The sequence below is a fragment of the Brachypodium distachyon genome, chromosome 3 (genome assembly GCF_000005505.3).
Source record: "Brachypodium distachyon strain Bd21 chromosome 3, Brachypodium_distachyon_v3.0, whole genome shotgun sequence".
Taxonomy (NCBI): Eukaryota; Viridiplantae; Streptophyta; class Magnoliopsida; order Poales; family Poaceae; genus Brachypodium; species Brachypodium distachyon.
In genome coordinates, this window is record NC_016133.3 from 16,667,656 (window position 1) to 16,688,214 (window position 20,559).

At 49.2% G+C, this 20,559-nt stretch overlaps 3 protein-coding genes across 5 annotated transcripts; 1 reads left to right on the top strand and 2 right to left on the bottom strand.

Annotated features, from left to right (window-relative positions):
• The first annotated feature begins 35 nt into the window (after positions 1–35).
• LOC100841450 (glucan endo-1,3-beta-glucosidase 6) lies at positions 36–5,156 on the top strand. Its single transcript, XM_003573519.4, has 2 exons — positions 36–1,313; positions 3,735–5,156. The coding sequence occupies exons 1-2, from the start codon at positions 976–978 to the stop codon at positions 4,852–4,854; spliced, it is 1,458 nt and encodes a 485-aa protein (XP_003573567.1). The 5' UTR covers positions 36–975; the 3' UTR covers positions 4,855–5,156.
• Positions 5,157–5,945: 789 nt separating this feature from the next.
• LOC104581285 (BTB/POZ and MATH domain-containing protein 2-like) lies at positions 5,946–7,255 on the bottom strand. Its single transcript, XM_024461378.1, has 2 exons — positions 7,031–7,255; positions 5,946–6,981 (listed from the first exon to the last, which is right to left on the bottom strand). Exons 1-2 carry the CDS (start codon positions 7,253–7,255, stop codon positions 6,190–6,192), a joined length of 1,017 nt encoding a protein of 338 aa, XP_024317146.1. The 3' UTR covers positions 5,946–6,189.
• Positions 7,256–9,337: 2,082 nt separating this feature from the next.
• On the bottom strand, positions 9,338–13,607 carry LOC100841751 (3beta-hydroxysteroid-dehydrogenase/decarboxylase). Of its 3 annotated transcripts, XM_003573520.4 has the most exons (9): positions 13,334–13,606; positions 12,772–12,861; positions 12,499–12,632; positions 11,985–12,143; positions 11,243–11,365; positions 11,069–11,148; positions 10,234–10,441; positions 10,078–10,147; positions 9,338–9,982 (listed from the first exon to the last, which is right to left on the bottom strand). In XM_003573520.4, exons 1-8 carry the CDS (start codon positions 13,557–13,559, stop codon positions 10,094–10,096), a joined length of 1,074 nt encoding a protein of 357 aa, XP_003573568.1. In that variant the 5' UTR covers positions 13,560–13,606; the 3' UTR covers positions 9,338–9,982; positions 10,078–10,093. The 3 variants fall into 3 exon arrangements, with proteins under 3 accessions (XP_003573568.1, XP_010234477.1, XP_010234478.1); XM_010236175.3 differs by lacking the exon at positions 11,985–12,143 and having other exon boundaries at positions 13,334–13,607; XM_010236176.3 differs by lacking the exons at positions 10,078–10,147; positions 10,234–10,441.
• Positions 13,608–20,559: the final 6,952 nt, after the last annotated feature.

The window sequence follows — 20,559 nt, forward strand, 5'->3', positions numbered from 1 at the left end:
CACTCATGAGTGCCACTCTCTGTCTGTTCCTCCTGCTCCACGTCATGTCATTAGTGCCACCCTCATCCTAACTGTACAGCTTTAGCCACAGCCTCTCTCTGTTCTTAGTACCTCAAGAAAGGAACCCAAACAAAAACGCCTGTCTCCGTTCTTAGTTCTTACACCTGGCAACAAATCCCCCTTTCCCTCCTGGTTTTATACACTTGGGCAATTACTGCCTTCCCCCATCATTTGGCTGGAATCCTGCGGATCTGTACATTGCTTGTTCCTGTGATATTCCTCATCACAGGACAAAAACACCCTGTTCTTATTCCCTAATTATTATTTTCTGTCACCTGGTTCCTCCTTTTGGGGCCGTTCTTGCTTGCGGCACACATCCCCTATTAATGCCTCCTCCTGTCCTTCTCATGCTCATGTTCTCGCGATCAATCTAGCCTTGGCTTGCCCCTTGCTGGCCTCTGCTCGTACAAGCATCCACCACGGAGAAGAGATTCTGAGCTCCTTCTGGTTACTGCTAGTTTGTTCCTCAGCTTCTTTTTTACTCTTCTTTTGATTGGCTCTCTTGATTCGAGAGGTTTTACCCGGGGTTTCAGTTACTGTGAGGAGGAGTTCTTGGCTGGGATACCTTGCTCTGTTTTTTGCTTTTCTTTCCGACCCCCTTTTCCCATGCCTGAATTTGAGCCCTGTTCTTGGTAACTTCCCACTTGATTCTTGGAAACGGCAAACGTCAAATTTCACGTGTTCTCTGCCTCGCCAATTAATTCTTGTGCATACAAAAGAATCAGTGTTTTCTTCCTTTTTTTTCCGCAAAAAGGAAATCGGTTTTTGATCCTAATTTTTACACCTACTATATATTACCAAGACTGGCTTCAAGAGCAAAATTGCCATACTCTACTTCCCGACCTATCTTGAACTTTGATCGGTTCTTGATCCAAGAAATCAGAACCAATCCACAACCCCAACAAATCAGAACAAATGGCTGCGGCGGCAGTGTCACTGCTGCTGATGCTGTTGCCGGCGTTGTGCATGATGCCATGGCCGGCGGCGGCGGTGGGCGTGAACTGGGGCACGCAGCTGAGCCACCCGCTGGCGGCGAGCACGATGGTGCAGCTGCTCAAGGACAACGGATTCGACAAGGTGAAGCTGTTCGACGCCGAGGAAGAAGCTCTGGCGGCGCTCAGAGGGTCCGGCATCCAGGTCATGGTCGGCATCCCCAATGACATGCTGGCCGGCCTCGCCGCCAGCGGCAAGGCCGCCGAGGACTGGGTAGCCGCCAACGTCTCCAAGCACGTCAGCGACGGCGTCGACATAAGGTCGGTCAGAGAACTACGTGCATTGATTTACTTTCTTTTGTAGATTAATTAGCTCGGTTACTACGGAGTAGTACGTTTTAATTTTTGGTTTATTGCCATTCATTTAATGCATGCGCAAAATATCTCTGGCCATTTCTTCTTTCTTTTTTTAAAAGTGTTGTAGGTAAATTTGGGCAGTGCCATACTTATCTAAATATTTAATATTTAATATCCATAATTAATTTTCATATGAAAAATGTTAATGAAATATAGAAATTATGATATCACCACATTAAGTTTAGTGTCAATTCCAATGATGGAAATTAGCCTTCTGGAATCTGAATACTTTTCATATGTTAATCACAACGACTCTTTTATCCAAAAGTTTTTTTTAGAGGACTTTAATCCTCTGTTTTTTTGTTTCCTACATTGATCGTTTGATCATACAAACCCTATGAAATTTCCTTATTATTCATATGCACTAGATTTCATATGAAAATTTCCATCCACTCTAACCTCTTGGTAAGAATCCTATTCCCTCCGGCTGGAGTTACTTGTAGTTGATTTAGCACAACTTTTCTCATTCCTGCGTTTGATAATCCTACGAATCAAATGGGCCCTAAAGTTAAAGGAAGTTTAATTCCCCGCTTCCTTAGGAGGGGAGGAGTGTCATTCTTCAAAATGCACATGTCCATTTCCTTGCACACTTTCCTTCTTTAGAAAAGATCAGGCAACAAAACATCACGTTTGCCTTTGACACCACTTTATGCCGAGACTATCACCTCTTCACACTTTATAAGATGTCATGTATTTACAAATGGAGGTATTAAGCCCTAAATTTGGTCGAAAGGCGAGTCCTTAAATTAGTCTGTAACCCTGTTTGGAAGCAAGGAATTCCCCCCGATTCCTGCCAGGATTTAACAGGTCTAAGCGAAATTGCCTCCCTGAAATTCTTCATTTCCCGGTTCTTTGATGCATGAATGAGACTCCGAAATGGTCCACACGCTGTGTTCACTTCAAGTAGGCCCAACACATATGGCACCACATCAAGGTTAAGGCAATCTCTTTTATCTTTTCCAAGTGTGAAGGTTGTAGAGCACACTGTTGCTGTCAGATTGTAGACACCTTTGAAACCCAAATTCAGGCCTACCCTTCCTTTACCAGCAGCTAAAGCAGCCCCCCTTCCCTTTGGCTGTGAAAGGCCACATCTACAAGCAACTGAAATTCTGCCCCCAGATAGAATGCAAACCTTTTCATGCCACTGCATGTTAAAGTTAGCTAGGCATCCCCATTTTGGTTGTGCTTTTCTCCTGCTCTCTGCTTCTGCACCCACAAATACAGAGAGTGTGAAAGATAGAGCTTTGAGCTAGACAACAGTGATGATCCTGGCAATCTGCCACTACTGTGGCTTTTGCCATTGACAGAGACATTTTTATTTTTATTTTCAAAGGAAACAGATGGGGTGAGCTATATATTGCCAAAGGGGGCCGTACTGAATTCTGATACGGAGAAAACACTAGAACTCAGGAATATATGGATTTAAAAGGAAAGATTTGAGGCATGTACTAGAAGTGACCAGGAAGGCTAAAAGCTCAAGCAGCTAGTGAAAAACCACTATGAGAATTGAGAGAGTTTGACACGTTTGGTGGTAGCCTCAGCCTGATCTTGTTCCTTTCCAGACCATCTATCTATCTTGTCCAAGGTCATTCAGAGAGATCATGCACCTGCCACATTCTCCATGGAACTTAATCCGTTTCCTAGTTGCTCCTTTATCTTGTTAACCTTTACTTCATGATTTGGCACATGAAATCGATCAAAGTGTGGACATTAATTCACGTGTTCCAAAAAGGCTGACATTGAAGGTTTGTTAGGCAGTTCAAGATGAAGATTCCAATTTTTGGCTTCGGAATATGTTTGGCGCCAATGAAAATAAGTGAAAGTCTTGCTATTTTGGTTTCCAATTCATCCTGCCAGAAATTTGCTTAGATTTGCCTGGAAGTCTGAAATGCATCCAAAGTCTGAGTAAATTTGACAAAAGATTGAATTGTATTGTATTTAACTTTGGCTCAAACTCGTGATTCATCCGAAATATAGCATTTTGTAGAAATACTGAAACGATAAAAAATTATGAATTTTTTGTCAAATTTTATGAAATATGATATTCCATTGTATTAGCCACAGTTTAGTATGCAGAACACGGCAGCAGGGAGATGGGACCATGCCAGCATCATGAGTCCTTTTTTGTGTGGCAAATCCTTGCCACATGTAGGAAAATTTTGTAGGGGTAGGCTTGTAGCATGGCCACGCTTGATTTACTTTTCTGATGCAGATATCCAACCATACTACCATGCAATCATCTGACATCAACTTCAGTTTCTAATAACAATCCATCTTCATCGTTAAGAATCCTTTCCTGACAATGTAATTTCTGACGGGGGGCAGGTTGGTGACCGTGGGGAATGAGCCGTTCCTGGAGACATTCAACGGGACGTACCTGAACACGACGTTCCCGGCGATGCAGAGCGTCCAGGTGGCGCTGGCCAAGGCCGGCCTGAGCAACCGGGTCAAGGTGACTGTGGCGCTGAACGCCGACGTGTACCAGTCGGCGTCGGGGAAGCCGTCCAACGGCGACTTCCGCGCCGACATCCTCGGCCTCATGCTCTCCATCGTCTCCTTCCTCGCGTCCAACGGCGCGCCCTTCGTCGCCAACGTGTACCCCTTCATCAGCCTCTATGCCGACGCCAACTTTCCCCTCGACTACGCCTTCTTCCAGGGCTCGTCGTCGCCGGTGGTCGACGACAACGGCGTCACGTACCAGAACACCTTCGACGCGAGCCACGACACGCTGGCGGCGGCGCTGAGCCGGAACGGGTTTGGCAATGTCTCCATTGTCGTCGGCGAGGTCGGTTGGCCGACTGACGGGGACGCCAACGCCAACCTTCAGCTCGCGCGGCAGTTCAACCAGGGGCTGCTCACCCGCATCGCCTCCGGCAAGGGCACGCCGCTCCGGCCGGGCTCCGCCATTGATGCCTACCTCTTCAGCCTTGTAGACGAGGACCAGAAGAGCATCCAGCCGGGGAACTTCGAGCGCCATTGGGGCCTCTTCTACTACGACGGCAAGCCCAAGTACCCGCTCACCTTGCGCGGCGATGGCGACGGCTCGTTCCTCTTGCCGGCGAGGGGCGTGGCATACCTGAGCAGACGGTGGTGCGTGCTGAAGCCCGACGCCGACCTCGCCGACCAGAAGGTCGGCGACAGTGTGAGCTACGCCTGCGGCAACGCCGACTGCACCAGCCTCGGGTACAAGACCTCCTGCGCAGGGCTCGACGCCAGGGGCAATGTCTCCTACGCCTTCAACAGCTACTACCAGCACGACGACCAGGACGACCGGGCATGCGACTTCGACGGCCTCGCCACCACCACCACCGTCGACCCCTCCGCCGGGACGTGCCGCTTCATCGTCGAGATCGCCCCTACCAGCGCCGCCGCCGCTCCGGCGAGGGACGTTGCAGGCAGGGTGGCCTTCCTGCTCGTCTCATTCTTGTTGCTGTGCGTGCTCTGATTCTGAATTTAGAGACTGTTTGTAGATACTCTTTGTTAGTTGTCTGTCTTTAGCAGTTTCTCTTTTCCTGTAGCATTCTGAGGGGATTTCTTGATAAAAATAGTTGTTCATCTCGATGATTGCTAATGTGTTTTGCCCATTATATGATTATTACTTGCAACCAAAGCAGAGTACAACTTGGTGTACAATGAAATAGTGCCTCCTATGTGTAACACCTTGGTTTTGTAATTTACTGCCGAATAACATTTAGCTTTGATACAACTCAACCAGGTAAATTAACCAGGATGTATACCTTTTCTGAAGTTATGACCTACTCCCTCGGTTCCTAAATACTTGTCGTGGTTTTAGTGCAAGTTGGAGGGAGTACTTGCCTACAGCTCAAAAATTATACATAAAGAGCAGTGAATATAACTTTGTTCTGGTTAAAGGATGTTGTGCTTGCTGGCAAAAGAGATGCCTAGTATTATGTGTTAATCTGAACTGCTCATAAGAAGGGGTGTTGTTTTATTCATAACGATAACCTCAAAACTGAGAGCAGCATTATATCGCCGTTGTTTATATCAGAAATATGGAGATTCATCTATACTGTTGTTCAGGCTTATACCAGCTTTATAAATTATAACAAAGTTGAAGGCTATTACGTAGTGCTTGTCGATGGCAAACATAATACAGATTAAACACAGAATACAGTAAAACAAGTGCACAAACCTTTAGAATTTTCTGTACACTGATGATTTAATCCTGACTTGGGAAAGTAAAAGAAAGCTGACCTTTGGATCCCAGTATGGCGCTTAACAAAAATCTAACTGTCTGATCTACCAGGCTGATTATAAATCGGCCATGCACAGTAGTATCCTAAAATACACTAAAGGTTGCAGTCAGTCAAAAAGATCCATTCCTACAAATGTTGTATCTGCAACTGGCTATTTGTATAAGTTTACTAAAATATGAATAATAAAGCTATAAGATTTAATATGCATATGTATTCACAGCTTGTGGGGCCTCAAATAGTTGCGGGATAGATTGTATACGATGTGCCATCTTTCAATTCGTAAGGAAACAAATATGATAGCACAAAAGTAGTTGCTATGTTCTCTCAACGACATGCTCTTGTTTATCTGGCATTGATTCATTGCAATATATGAGACACATTGATATTATACTACTTGAACACCCAAAAGTTTGACAGCAGGTGCAGATAACAAAGAAAACTAGACTTAACACCCACAGGCAACAAATTCAAGTTAGAAAAACTAGCAAGTTAGAAGTTACTATAATGAGTCTAAGAAGTAAACTACCTAATCAACATACTAAGCTTACGAAAGAGCTGCTCATCTATGCTTCAGCATACTTCCTCCTCTTTTCTAAAGCATCTATCACGACAGAAGGACAAGATCTTTTGATATTTGCCAAACCTTCGGTCGCCACCACATCATCCATCTTCTCTGAAGAGGCGATAAATCCAATGCAAGCGTCCTTGAGCCGGTCGCAGTGATGCTGATCAGCTAAAGCCAATGTAGTTGCCACGGTCTCCACATCAAGATTCTTGCCAAGGATGTTTTGACAGATCAACTTGAGCCTGTCCACATCATACCTATCTGCAGCCACAAGTAAATGACAGACCATTTCCCTTTTATCACCTTCTTCAAGAGCATCCATGTCGTCAGGCAATGAATCGGTGTAGATGAAATGCAGGAGAGCTCTGAAAACGGCAGGCTGCATGTCTTGGATTGTCACACACCGGGTGCTCGTCTCCCTCATCGGCCCGCAGAGCTCTGCTCTGAAGACGGGTGAACGTACAGCAAGCAGAATCTTGTGTGCCTGGAAGGTCTCCTCTCCAACACGGAAAGTGACATCTGCTTCCTCCTTTGCTTCCAATAGCTTGCCTAGATGCTCTGTGATATTGGACGGCGGCACCTCGATTTCAGATGACTCCCTGGTTTCATACACCTTCGATTCTTTGATGACCAAAAGGTCACATGTAACCAAGAGGCGATCATCCTGAATGCAGGTCGAATTTTGCAGTTTAGACTTGTGCACTCGGATTCCATGCCGACAGGAAGATGCCTTGAACAGTGGCGGTTCATCCGTGGGCCGGGCGGGCCAGCAAACCCGAAGGGCGATCGACTATTCTCAGATCAAACAGCGCCCGCACCTCCTCGACATCTTGGCTCACGAGCATGATATAGATGACCACGGAATCTTCGCTATGCTGGACGGTTCCGTCGGGGTAGACGCGGATGGCCCAGTCGTAGCCACCGACGGTGAAGGTGGTGGATTGAAGGAACTTGCCGACGCCCATGCCGTTCTTGAGGCTGTAGCCTTCGATGGCGAAGACGTGCGTCCCCCTCGCCGTCTCCGATGTGCAAACCGACGCCGTCTTCTTGCACGCTGACTCCATCGAATCCCTGTCAAGAACCCGTAAACAGCATTAGTTCTAACTACGGATGGTACAGATCTGAGCATAGAGGATGAAATTAGACTCCTCTCACCAGAAGAAGCAGTAGAAGGAGAGACGAACCTTGGAACTCTGGCCAAGGTTGCCGGCGGCGGCGAGGAAGGGGGGAACAGACGCTGTTTTTTCTTTCTTAATTATTTTGGAGAATCGACGGGCCCTATAGCTTGTATTGGGCTAATAGGAAAAGGCCCGTTACGAATGAAATATCCACAAAAGGCCCACGTATTGGAACGCCAGTACGCCACCCATGCATCACATAAGTCCAGTCCACCTGGCCCATTGGTTTTCGCCCCCAAAAAAAAGCTAGCCCATTGGTTCCTGGTGTTAGCTGCTTCACATGCAACGTTCCCGCAAATCCACTGTAGGTGGCAAATTCGGCTCTGTTTGGTAGCTCAGTTTTTTCTCTGTATTTTGAGAATACCACAGTTTTTAGATATACTCTAGTTTAAATATATAAAGGTGTTTGGTACCTAAAAAAACTCTAGTTTTAATACCAGGCTATTTTCAAAACTGAGATATTTTCTCTGAATAAAATAAAGAGGTCTGGACCTCTTTATTTTTTACAGAACACGGACAAGAAACTCGGCATCGCCGCATACCGCTGCCACGCCGAGGGCCCGAGGCTGCGCACAGCGCACATCATCGCGGCCAATAGACATTGGATGGCCGTCGCCCGTCGGACCGCCACCGCTGCAGGTCGTCGTGCCGCGCCGCTGCCTATCGACGCGACGTCGCCCCTGCAAGGTCGCCGGCTCCAGGGTCGACGCGCGCTGCCGCTGGAGGTCACGGCTCCCGCTGCAGATCAATGCGCCATCGCCGTTGGAGGCCGCCGCGCCGCCCTGCTACCGGTCATCGCGCGCCCCCGCTGTAGGTCGACCGCGCGCCTCGCACGCAATTCCAGCCACCGTCGCCGCCGCCCAATCGTCTCCATCGGCGGGGACAAAGAAATCTCGATGGCGGGTAATCTGGGCCTCCCCTACCCTCGATCCCTACCTCAGTCCCACCCATGAAGGCGCCTCAACTCCGGGTCATCGCGGCTGCGCGCCGGCTGGAGGCTGCCGGCGGCCATTGGATGGTTGCTAGCGTTGTTGCTGTTGGAGGTCGCCACGTACTGCCGCTGGAATTGGAGTTCGCTGCTGCCGGTGGAGGTTACTTCGCCACTGCCGCTGGAGGGCGACGCGCCGGTGCTGGAGCCTGAAGGTCGCCGCTGCCGCTGGATGTGCTGCGCGGACTGGAGCTCACGGGCAGAGGAAGAAGAAGAATAAGAGAAGGTGGGGCCGTGGGGGAAGAAGAATACTGCAGTTCAATACTTTGATACCAAACAGGTTGAAAGTATTATTAATACTCCAAAATAATCAAGTTTGCCAAAACTGAAGTATTTTGTATCTAGAGTAAAATATACTGTAGTTTGTCAATACTTTAGTTTTTAAAATATTTTAGTAAAACGAATACGACGCGTCGTTTTCCATTAATAAGAGTTGGAATTTACAGAGAAGGGGTTACAAAGCGAGACAAGTAAAAACTAGGAATGCTGGTAACTTTTGTATTTCTACTTGCAATACGCCCTTGTATTTCAACTAGCAACTTCAGCAGCTCCTAATCTGGCAACTTTGGGCATGTCGGCCGGTGTACCATTTTCCTTTTTTTTCTTCTTTACAGCATGGTGTGCCACTTCCTTAATGTGCACATTGGATGTGCACTTGGTCGTTGCTTCAGCGGGAGGAGGATTGGCCGGCGGTGTTGGTTGCACGTTTCAGCTGGAGCTGATGGTCAAGGAGGTGTTTTCTTGCAATAGGTGGATGTGTAATCTCTGTCTCGAGACACCTTGGTTGACTTGTGTTGTCCTGTCCTCATTGTATAAAACTGTGCACAACCATTCTTGGTTTCGCAGGATGTGTGCATCTTGCTATACAGAGACCGAATGTCCGGATGTGAACTTTGTTTGAATCTATCATCTTGATGTGACTTAAGTTCAATAAAGCTTTACTTCATGAAAAAATGGATGCAGGACATGGAACGGGCAGGTCAGTGAAGAAGGGCATTAATTTGTGTAGGGTGTACCAACAAGAGTTGCATCAATAATAAATAAGATACACAACTGGTGGCATTTTTTTCTTACCATACCATCCTCGATCTCTCATCCTAATTTAAGATGTCACATAGACAAGATGGTGGGGCGGGACACTAAAAATGCCCTCATACTATTGTACTTCCTCCGATTCTAAATTGTCGTCGAAATATTACATGTATCTATACACTTTTAAAAAATAGATACATCCATATTTGGACAAATTTGAATCAAGAATTTAGGATCAGAAAGAATACTTATTACTTATACAGATTAGTGCCATCACAGTAGCCTTGCTAGTTATTTACCAGAAGCTTGCTACAGGTGACATGCATCTGATCCATTTACGATGAATTTTTTACCATGAGGAGCAACAGGTGACATGTAGACTTATAAGAGTAGAGGAGTATAATTCTTTATCCCGGTAGAACGTCCACTAATTAGTTACAAATGAGCCTCGGCCACGAATTGTTGAGACACACGAGGTAAACATATAATATTTCATTATGGAGGCACGCCATGTTCTTTCACCTTTTCTTATTTTCTTTCTCGAAGAACTCTTAATTGTACTTCGTGTAAGGAAAGACTACCACCGCCGTAGCCTGCCAGTAAAATGAATGAACAGTGTGAATGCATGCTTGCGCAGAAACATTACTGAGGTAAATGCATGGCAGGGTTGGTTGAATTGTGTGTGTACCATTTTTCTTGGGAGATCAATGTGCATATCTCATACTCTTATAAGATTCAGTAGTTATCTTTATACCCTCCTAACATTTAAGTTGACACAATCGGGTCAGCAAATAAATATTGAATGTGAAACTAAATTTCCACCGAGCTGAAGTTAATTAACAACCTTGAGTGACACTATTGGTTGGTAACCAAGTTGTTCGATGGCATTGTTGCAACTGAATGTTCTGTTCAGAGTCAAATACTTGATCGTCACAGATGTTAGCCAAAACTTTGGTCGCACTCCGTAAATAGAGGATAGCTTATTGTAATTCCAGCCTAGAACACGTGCTATTGGCTTGAGAAGATATGCAGGTATTTTTATTTTAATCCGCCTGAAACAAAATACCATAAGTAGTTTTATAATTGCTGGCAATATGTGCTATTGTAATAAGAAATATATCTATAGCTTTTTTGCTGTAGAAAGCTACACATTTTGGGATTACAAGATGTGCCCTCTTAATTCATGGAAATATGTATACGCACAAGATAAAGATACGGAGTACCTACTTATTTAGTTAGATATATAATATCAAAGACTTGGGGTTTACAATCCCTGTTTTCTTGGGAGTGAGCATGCCTATATAGCTCACTTTGTTGGGGGGAGTGGATGTACAGTCCCACCACTTGGGTTCAAGTCCTCGCGGATGTGAATTTATGTTCCTATTTATACCGTAGGAGGTCTCCCTTATAGTTTCCTTTAAAGAAAATTTTAAATTGTGGTTCAACTATTACGGATGAATGTGAGAATTGTTTGTCAACATTAGAAACATGTGCTTGCCAATCACATATGATTTGTCTTGATATCAATGTGATCTTTCAAAACTAGAATCTCTAGGAGTATTTCAAAGGGCTAAGACACATTTGGATAAGTGGCTTCGTAATATTATAAAAAAATAAAGGTAAATATTACTCAATAATATTGTTCTTAGTTTGAGTATGCGAGAGAATAGAAAGAGCACCTTTTGAATCCAAGTTCTTCCAAAACAATATATATAAACCTCCACATATTCATTGGTTCCATATTGGTTATAAAGTAGGCCTATATAGGAGAATAAATAAATAAAGACGTCATATCAACTATAATGATGAAAGTTACAATTATGAAGTTGAACTATAATTAAACTTATTTATACTTTGCCTCCGCTTCTTGCTGCACCCGATTTTGTTGTGAGAGTTCTCTCGGCACAGATATGACCATTCACCACATTCTCGACATAAACAAAATCATCACTATTCTTGCCATCACCAATAATGAACTGCAAGAATATACATTGTCATTTATTTCAAATTATCTCTATATATATGTCACTAGTTCACAACCAATTGGATGACACTTAAGCCGGGGTTGATGCCTAGGGAATTTGTTTGGAAAATTAGAGTTTTTTTTTCATGATAGCTTGTAGGCTCCTATGTATTTGTGATGAATAACTTATAGGTGTGTGGATATGTATGACATAGATTGATAGAAAAATATATTATCTAAACCACATGTATTCCTTGATAGCTATAGTTTCTCTCACGCCCAAAGGATTATACAGAAACATCACATAAGAAAACTAATGCTTGTCAATGTTTGAAACAACATGTTTTCATGCCTATCGACCAAAAATATCATCTAGCATTGTCATTTATATAAACTCTATTTGGTTTAACTAACAATAATTCACTATCTTTTGGTTAGGTGTGTACAATTATTTTTCACACAAAAATGTGTATAGTGTGTTAGACAAGGGAAATATTTTCAACATCTAATTACGTCAATAATTACTTCCATAGTGAGGGATGTAAGTAAACAATGTTATGTTGTATGTGAAAATTAATTTGAAATTCTGTTTTCAGTGAAATAATTTTATTATGTACAGTATAAACTCTTACCATCGTTCTTGCATATGAAACGATATATGGTACTAATATGTCACCGGGACCAAAAATGGTACCGGGACGAATGCAACATGTTAGAAGCTCGTTTGTGTCATTGGCCTTCTTCACTAGCTTCTCTGCTTCTGCCTTAGTTTGTGTGTATGCGTCGGGAAACTAATTATAAACAAATCAAACAATTAGATATCCCACAAACTTTGTACTTACGTACTATGATATTTGTATAAATTAAGATAAAGGAACATTCAAGTACTAACGAAATAACAAGTTTCCCCCATAGAAATAACCTTGGGAGGTAAAACAGTTGAGTCTCTATCTGTGCAGCAAACAAGCTAGCCAGATCAATAATATAAATGATGTGTGCATCAATTGATGATGATGAAGAGGCCGGGTACAACCTCCTTTTCGGAAAAAAGGAGAAAAAAAAAGCAAACAATCTGGCTAGCAATAAGACAGATAAATAAAATCCTTGAGAAAAAATTAAGACGGATAAATTCACATGTGGAGCAACCTTATCTGGATACGGTATTGATTCATCTACGCCAAAGAGGCCATGTACTCCATCGAATACAACAGCACTCGAACTAGTGTATATAAGCCTTTTAACCTTGCATGTCTTACAAGCATCGATGACATTCTTTGTCCCTGCAGTGTGCACCAGGAAACAGGTAATTGAAGCAAAATGCTTATGAGTTAAATTAAACACACGCATGCATGATGACACCATATTGATCCAAATTACTATAAAAGGATGTACACAATGATTAATTTTACGTGTACTGACCCTCAACATTGACCTTGTAATGGAGTTTGAAGCTGTTGTTGACAGGATCCGCCGCAGCCGTGTGGAAAACAACATCCACCCCTTCGAAAGCTGTAGGAGGAGAAGATCATGGCAATTAATGACGTGCACCCAATCATTGCCCCACCATGAATTGCAATCTTGTACAGAGTCAGTCGAACCATGTAGAGTATGTACTATGTCACATGCATGATGCAGATGCACGCATGGGAGATTAATTTTTATGCTCCCAAAATAAGTGACGTGGATTTGTATAAATTACTCCCTCTGATCCTAAATTGTTGACTCAAATTTGTTCAAATATTGATGTATCTATTGTTAAAAAGCGTCTGGATACATGTAATATTTCGACAACAATTTAGGATCGGAGGAAGTATTATACAAATTAAGTCACTTATTTTCGGACGGAGAGAGTATATGTGTTTGCTACCTGTACACACTGTGCAGACACTGGTATTTAAACTATTAATAAAGATTATTGGAACTTCATCTTTATATGGTCCGTCATTGCTAATAATTAATGGCGGACGACTCTGGGAGTTACCCTTGGTAAGCAGGGCAAGGTCACAGACGTCGGCGGAGGCATACACCGCAATGCCGTCCCGGAGGGCGGCGCCGAGGAGCCCCTCCTTCTCCTCAGGCTCCAGGGCCGCCACCGGGGCGAGGTCGGTGATCCGCACGCTCCACTCACCGGAGCGGAGCAACGCCGCCACCAGGTGTCTCGCCATGAACCCCCGTCCGCCAGTCACCGCGCACACCTTCTTCGCCATCTCGACTCATATGAACACTATATAACTCTATAAGTGCAAATCCTTGCTCATTTCCTTTTATAGGATTTCAGGGGTGGATGCATGATTGCATGTTACTAGCGCTGTGCCAACCGGCAACCGCACACCATAATGGCGGCATGGCGCTCTTCAAGTCTTGATTGCACTTCCATGCGTTCATTTATTAAGAGGGCCTCGCTCCCAGGGCAATTAATGGTTTGGTTATGCTTCACCATCTAAACAAATTAATCAGCACATGCTAGCTGTTTAGGATGCAACATTTGAAGAAGCCCGTAAATCCGTAATACGAATACAGTATATTTATATTCGAAATCAACGGTGTAAATTTACCAAGTATTTGAAAAATCAACATATAAAGATCGATTCTAGAAGAAGGCGCCCAGAAGAATAGCTAGAAGCCTAGAATCTAGCTAGATATCCGGCTAGGCGCTGCCTCCATCTGATGTCGGCGCCAATTAAACCCCGATCTCTGGAGGGTGTAGGCACCCATCGTGTCATGCATGTCCCCTGGCCTGCATTCATTTCATTTATCAATTCACATTTGGTAGCCAGAATACTGCACACGACACCCAACAACATTCATATATATAATTACACCATAACGCATTTACGTACCCAAAATGTTTCTATAAATTGGAAGAAACACAATGCATTTATCCAAGGATTAGTAAGCAAAGAAAGAAACCCTTTTCTCGCTTTCTTTTGTTACACCATTGCCTTGGCGTGTTTAGGGAACGAACAATGGTTGATAAGACTGCCTTATCTTAGGTGTTCCACGTCATTTAGAAAAGACAACAAAACATGTTGTACAATGGGTTATCTCTTAGTCTTATATCTCAAAATTAATGTTTTGAAAATAAAATTAACTAAATAAATGCTAAGAAAAGGTGAAATCTAGTACAATGGAAAAATTGACTTATCTTTGACTTATCATTCTTGTAAAGAGATCATATCTTAATTAAGAGAAGGCTTCTGCCTTTTTTCGTTTCTTTCTCTTTCACGTCAGATTTTATTCTATGTGTCATCGGTAAGAGAAGGCTGACATCACCCCATTGTACACGCCCTTATTTGTTCTACGAGTACCCTTGTCGTTTCATTGCTCCGAGTGGTGAGGAAGACCAATGTCTTTCGAAGTCAAGTATCTGGCCATGTGTGAATGCGGGGCCGTCCAGCTAGTTCCGTTGGTTTAACTAGATTTTGAAGCCTCATTATTTCCACGCTCTTGAACCATGAGATGAAGACATTAATCATGGCTATTTTGTTGAAATAAACTATGAAACAAAAATACAAGATTAAAGAAAGAGTAAATTTCACAGAACCACAAGTTTTAAGTCAGTCTTCTCAACAAAGTTTTGAGACAGGCGTGACCCACGTGTAGGAATACTGTTGTCGTACCACTGGCACCCGGGGTACCAGCGCTGCGCAACGCGTGGGCCCCGTCCCCGAGTTCCCGGGAAGGTTCCATCCCGGGCAGCGGCTACGAGCAGCCTGGCAAGCTACCAGCCCGGAAGGGCTAGCGGGGCTTCGGGGAATATTCCCGCCCGGGCACCTCTCGGGAAGCCGCTTCTCGGGGGGAGGTTTCCGGGTGCGTTGGGCCTGAGCACTTCCCGGGAAGCGACTTGCCGGGACGGGGGTTCCCGGGCGCAGGCCCCCGCCTCAAGGGTGGGGCCCAGTGAGCAGATCAACTGAGCCACGCGGGTGCGTGGTGGGCGTGGGGTGCGCGGCCCCACCGGGGCAAGGAGTAAGGTGCACGGCTCATTAAATGAGCCGACAGGAGGGGCGTTACCCGTCAAGATCATGCAAACAGTGGCTGTTCAATCCTCCTCTAGGGTTTTAGACCCCTAGCGCCGGAGGTGGCGTCCATGTGCGCCACCAGCTCATCTAGGGGGAGTTGTATGCCTCCCCGCTCGACACTTGTAGCCCATGCACCGTGGCACCTGTGGCATCCCCTTGGGAATAAAAGGAGGACCTTCGCCAGCGGTCAAAGGGGTTGCTTGGGTCTTGGTTCCAGTTTCGGTTAGAGGTTCGGGGGTCACAGGCTCCAAGCTTTCAAGGGTTGGTTCAGGGTAGCAAGTAGCGTTCGCAAGGGAAGAGAGAGAGCCCGGGGACCCTCCCCCGGCAGGTTGTAAACACTTGATCCATAATCAATACTAGCTCAGACAAGCAGGACGTAGGGTTTTACACCTCCGGGTGGCCCGAACCAGGGTAAAAACGTGCGTGCATGTGTTCTTTGATTAGCACCACCCCTAGTACATCACTTTGCCGGCCCCGCAGGGCCCATCGCCGTGCCGGCGGTCGCCGGGGCGAACCTCGACGCCCCTGCCGAACCTAAAAGGGGCCGTGGCCACACGCCCCCGGTATCGGAGCACCGTGCGACGACATCTGGCGCGCCAGGTAGGGGGCGCGGGAGTAGAGCTCGCCGGTGATCGCCGGCAGCAGCGTTTGCATCGACGTCGGCTTCGCCTTCTTTGCCAACGAGACCAGCCACCATGCCCCCCAAGCGGGCTGGTGATCCTCGGATAGACTCGCGTGAGGCCCCAGCGGCACTCACGCGGTCGCACGACGTGCGACCCGAGTCAGGGGCTCAGGAGAACCCCAAGCCCTCGAGAGTGCAGCAATCACAGCTGTCTCCCCCGCCTCCTCGGCTGTCTGCGGACAATCGGCCGAGGGGACCGGCTGCCCCCAGCGGCGGGGCCAGTCACGCGAGCGGGCATGGTGCCGCTCGCGCCGGCCAGCGAGTTGAGTCGCGGGTCGAGGATGCGCAGCGATAGCGGCACCAGGAACATACCGCGTCGCGAGCGACCCTCGGGGGCTCGCACCGGGAGGCGTCCGGGGCCAGAGCGGGAAGCAGTCGCTCTGGAAATCGGCTACTCCCCGCACGAACCCCGGCGGAAGCCATCATCGCCGCGCGCGTCATGGTGCGGTATGAGCCGCAGCAAGGCACGCCGGCGCACGAGACGTGGGGCGAGGAGTTAGACGCGCTCCTCGCTCTGGCCGCCCAGCAGCCGCAAGGCGAGGGCGCCCCGGTAGGCTCCGGCCACGGGCAGAACCCGGAGCGCGGAGACGTGCCGCCCGCCTTGCGACAAAGGGAGAACCCTCCCCCTCTGCAGGGAGGCCAAGGAGACAGGGGCCCGGAGGGGTCCTCGAACTCGTCGCCCACCATTCCAGGGGGTGACGCGCGCGGCATCTTGAATGCCCGCTAGCAAGAGGATCTGCGCCCGCGCTTGGAGCGCCGGCGCAGGCGCGAGGTTGAGCGCCAACGCCCAAAGGAGCAGGAGGATGCTCCCATGGGCCCCGAGGACGAATGCACCGCGTTCACATGTGAGTTGCGGCGGGTGACGTGGCCCCGTAAGTTCCGAGCGCCCGCGCTTGGCACGTACGACGGGGCCGCCAACCCCAATGATTTCCTCCTGACCTACACGTTGGGGATGCATGCCATCAACGCCGATGACAAGGTCAGGGCCAACTGGTTCCCAATGGTCCTGAAAGGATCAGCACGAACCTGGCTACTCAACCTGCCCACCGGGTCCATCGCCACTCGGGCGGACCTACGCGAGCAGTTTGTGAGCGCATTCCAGGGCGGCTATAAGCGCCCGGGAACCATGCCGGAGCTGCACAATATTGTGCAGAAGCCGCGAGAGACGTTGCGGGCTTTCGTCAACCGCTTCTCCAATCTCTCCTATTCCATCCCGGAGGCGGAACGCCATCATCAACACCTTCTCCATCAACGTCCGCGATCCCAAGACGCGCGAGAAGCTGAGCACGCATCGGATCTGGACGACGCAGGATCTGTACGCCTTGGCGCACAAGTGTGCCATGGCCGAGGAAGGGCACCTAGCGCCTGAGCTAGCAGCTAAGGCTGCCGCGATCCCTGGCGAGGGTTCGCAGAAGAAGGGCTCCCGCAAGCGCAGCGGGAAGCAAGTTCTCACTGCGGACTCGGGGGCTCCTGCCGCGAGGCCTGCGAAGAAGGCCTCGCCGGGTGGCGGGTCCGGTGGCAAGCAGGGCGACGTGCCCCGCTGCCCCATCCACAGCAACTCCACCCACGACGCGCAGAACTGCCGTGTTCTGCAGGGGATCAAGCAGCGGCAGGAGCAGCGCCATGAGGAGCGCCGCGCTGTCGGTGCCTGCTTCAACTGCGGCGACATCGGGCATCTCTCCCGAGACTGCCCCAACGACCCCCGAGCGGGGCCGAGGCTGGCTGGCGGCGGTGCCGCTAGGGACGAACCCCAAGGGGGGCGCGGTCAGCCGCGCGCTGGGCGGGAACGCCCACCCCGGGGACGCGACAGGGCACGCGCTGAGGAGCAGCGCGAGTTCGACTGCACTGGCAGCGACGAGCCGGGCTTCCAGGAGCCTCGCGGCGTCGCCTGCATCCATGGGGGAGCTTACGCTCTCCCATCCCACGCCGCGGTGAAGCGCCTCACCCGCGACGTGTGCGCACTGTTGCCGGACGTGGAGCCGCAACAACCGCTGAGGTGGTCGCACGTGCCGATCACCTTCAGCGCCGACGATCACCAAGCGCGGCAGCTGGGTTCGGGGGTAATACCTTTCGTCATCTCGCCAATCATTAGCAATATGACGGTGACCAAGGTGCTAGTGGACAACGGGGCGGGGCTTAACCTCCTGTCCGCCAAGCTGGTGGAGAAACTCCAGTTGCCGGTAGAGCAGCTGAAGCCCACCGACCCGTTCCGGGGGGTGAACCCCGGGATCGTGCGCCCGCTGGAGCGCATCACGCTGCCGGTCACCGTCGGGTCCCGGGAAGCGTTCAGGACCGAACACATAGTGTTCGATGTGGCACACACCCCGTTGCCCTACAACGGGATCCTTGGTCGGCCAGCGCTGATCAAGTTCATGGCGGCTACACATTGCACTTATGGCGTGATGAAGATGTCGTCCGTGTATGGAGTCCTCTCCATCAGGCGCGACCTCAAGGACGCGGCCTGGTGCGTTGCCGAGGTCGTCAGGGTTGCTGCCGCAGCTGACGCCGGCGACGAAGACGCTGCCGGAGACGACAGCTTGTCGGGCGATGCCCCGGCAACGAAGTAAGTCCGTGCTACCCCGCAAGAGCTTACCGGGGGACGTGCAGGCTCGAGCTTGCGCCCCGGCAAGGGGCAGAAGCTCCGGGAGGAGGCCGCCAAGGCGAAGAAGCTGCCCCTCCAGGCCGGCGACAAGGAACGCACCGTCACCGTCGGTGCGAACCTTCCCGCCGAATAGGAAGGCGCCCTCATCACCTTCCTCCGGGATAATGCCGACGTGTTCGCTTGGGAACCGTCGGATCTTCCTGGAGTCCCCAGGGAGGTGATTCAGCATCGGCTCGCGGTGCGCCCGGACACGCGCCCCGTCAACCAGAAAATCCGGCGGCAAGCACAAGAGCGTAAAGATTTCATCAAGCAGGAGGTGGACAAACTCAAGGCTGCCGGAGCGATCAGGGAAGTTCTGTACCCCACTTGGCTGGCTAACCCTGTAGTAGTACCTAAAGCAGGGAATAAGCTTCTCATGTGTGTAGATTTTACTGATCTTAATCGTGCATGCCCCAAGGATCCCTTCCCTGTACCCCGTGTTGATCAAATAGTTGATTCTACCGCTGGTTGTGACTTGCTGAGTTTCCTGGATGCTTTCTCCGGCTACCATCAAATTAAGATGGTGGTCGAAGATGAGGAAAAGACAACGTTCATCACCCCGGTTGGCTGTTATTGTTATACATGCATGTCTTTCGGGTTGAAGAACGCGGGCTCCACATTCCAGCGCGCCTTGCGCGAATGTTTGGGGGCCCAGCTAGGCCGCAACGTGGAGGCCTACATGGATGACATCGTCATCAAGTCAAAGCGCGGGGACTCGCTGATTGATGACCTGCGGGAGACGTTTGATAACCTCCGCAAGATCAAGCTCAAGCTAAACCCCGAAAAGTGCACCTTCGGTGTCAACTCCGGCAGCTTCTGAGTTTCTTGGTTTCACACAGGGGGATACAGGCCAACCCGAGCAAAATAGAGGCCATCGAGAAGATGGAGGCCCCCCGCAAGGTGAAGGACGTCCAGCGCCTCAACGGCTGCGTTGCCGCGCTGGGACGATTCATCTCCAGGCTGGGCGAACGCGCCCTGCCTTTCTTCAAGGTGATGAAGAAGAAGGGTCCGGTTGACTGGACTCCTGAGGCCGAGGCTGCGTTCCGGGAACTCAAACAGTACCTGAGATTGCCGCCCGTCCTCGTCGCCCCCAAGCCGGGCGAGCCGCTGCTACTCTATCTAGCAGCGACCGACCAGGTGGTCAGCTCGGTGCTGGTTGTCGAGAGGGAGGAAGATGTCCCGGGGACTGAGGCTCCGGGGCAGGGGGCTGAGCAGCCCCCGGCAACCACCTCGGACTCGGGGACCACCCCTGAGTCAGCAACCTCGGCACCGTGGAAGCGGTTGGTGCATCACCCGGTGTACTTCGTTAGTACGGTGCTGCGCGACGCGAGGACGAGGTACCCGCAAGTACAGAAGCTCTTTCCGGGGATTCTCCTTGCGTCACACAAGCTGCGCCACTACTTTCAGGCGCACCGCGTCACGGTGGTGTCGGGATTCTGCCTTGAGCGGGCCCTCATCAACCGTGAAGCCACCGGGAGGGTGGCCGAGTGGAGGATGGAGTTGTTGGAGTTCGACCTCCAATTCGGCAACTCCAAAAGCATCAAGAGTACGGCCTTGGCGGACTTCGTCGCGGAATGGACGTCTACGAGCGTGGAAGATAATGAACCGGAGACAAGCCTGCCCGGCAAGCTGGACGAAGACCACTAGGTCCTCTACTTTGACGGCGCGTTCAGTCTTCAAGGAGCAGGCGCCGGGGTCGTCATCGAGTCACCGACAGGGGACCAGTTGAGGTTCGCTGTCCAACTCGACTTCGCGAACTCCACCAACAACATGGCGGAGTACGAGGGCTTGCTCGCCGGGTTGTGGGCGGCGGTCGCCCTCGACATCAAGCGCCTAGTCGTTCGCGGGGATTCCTAGCTCGTGAT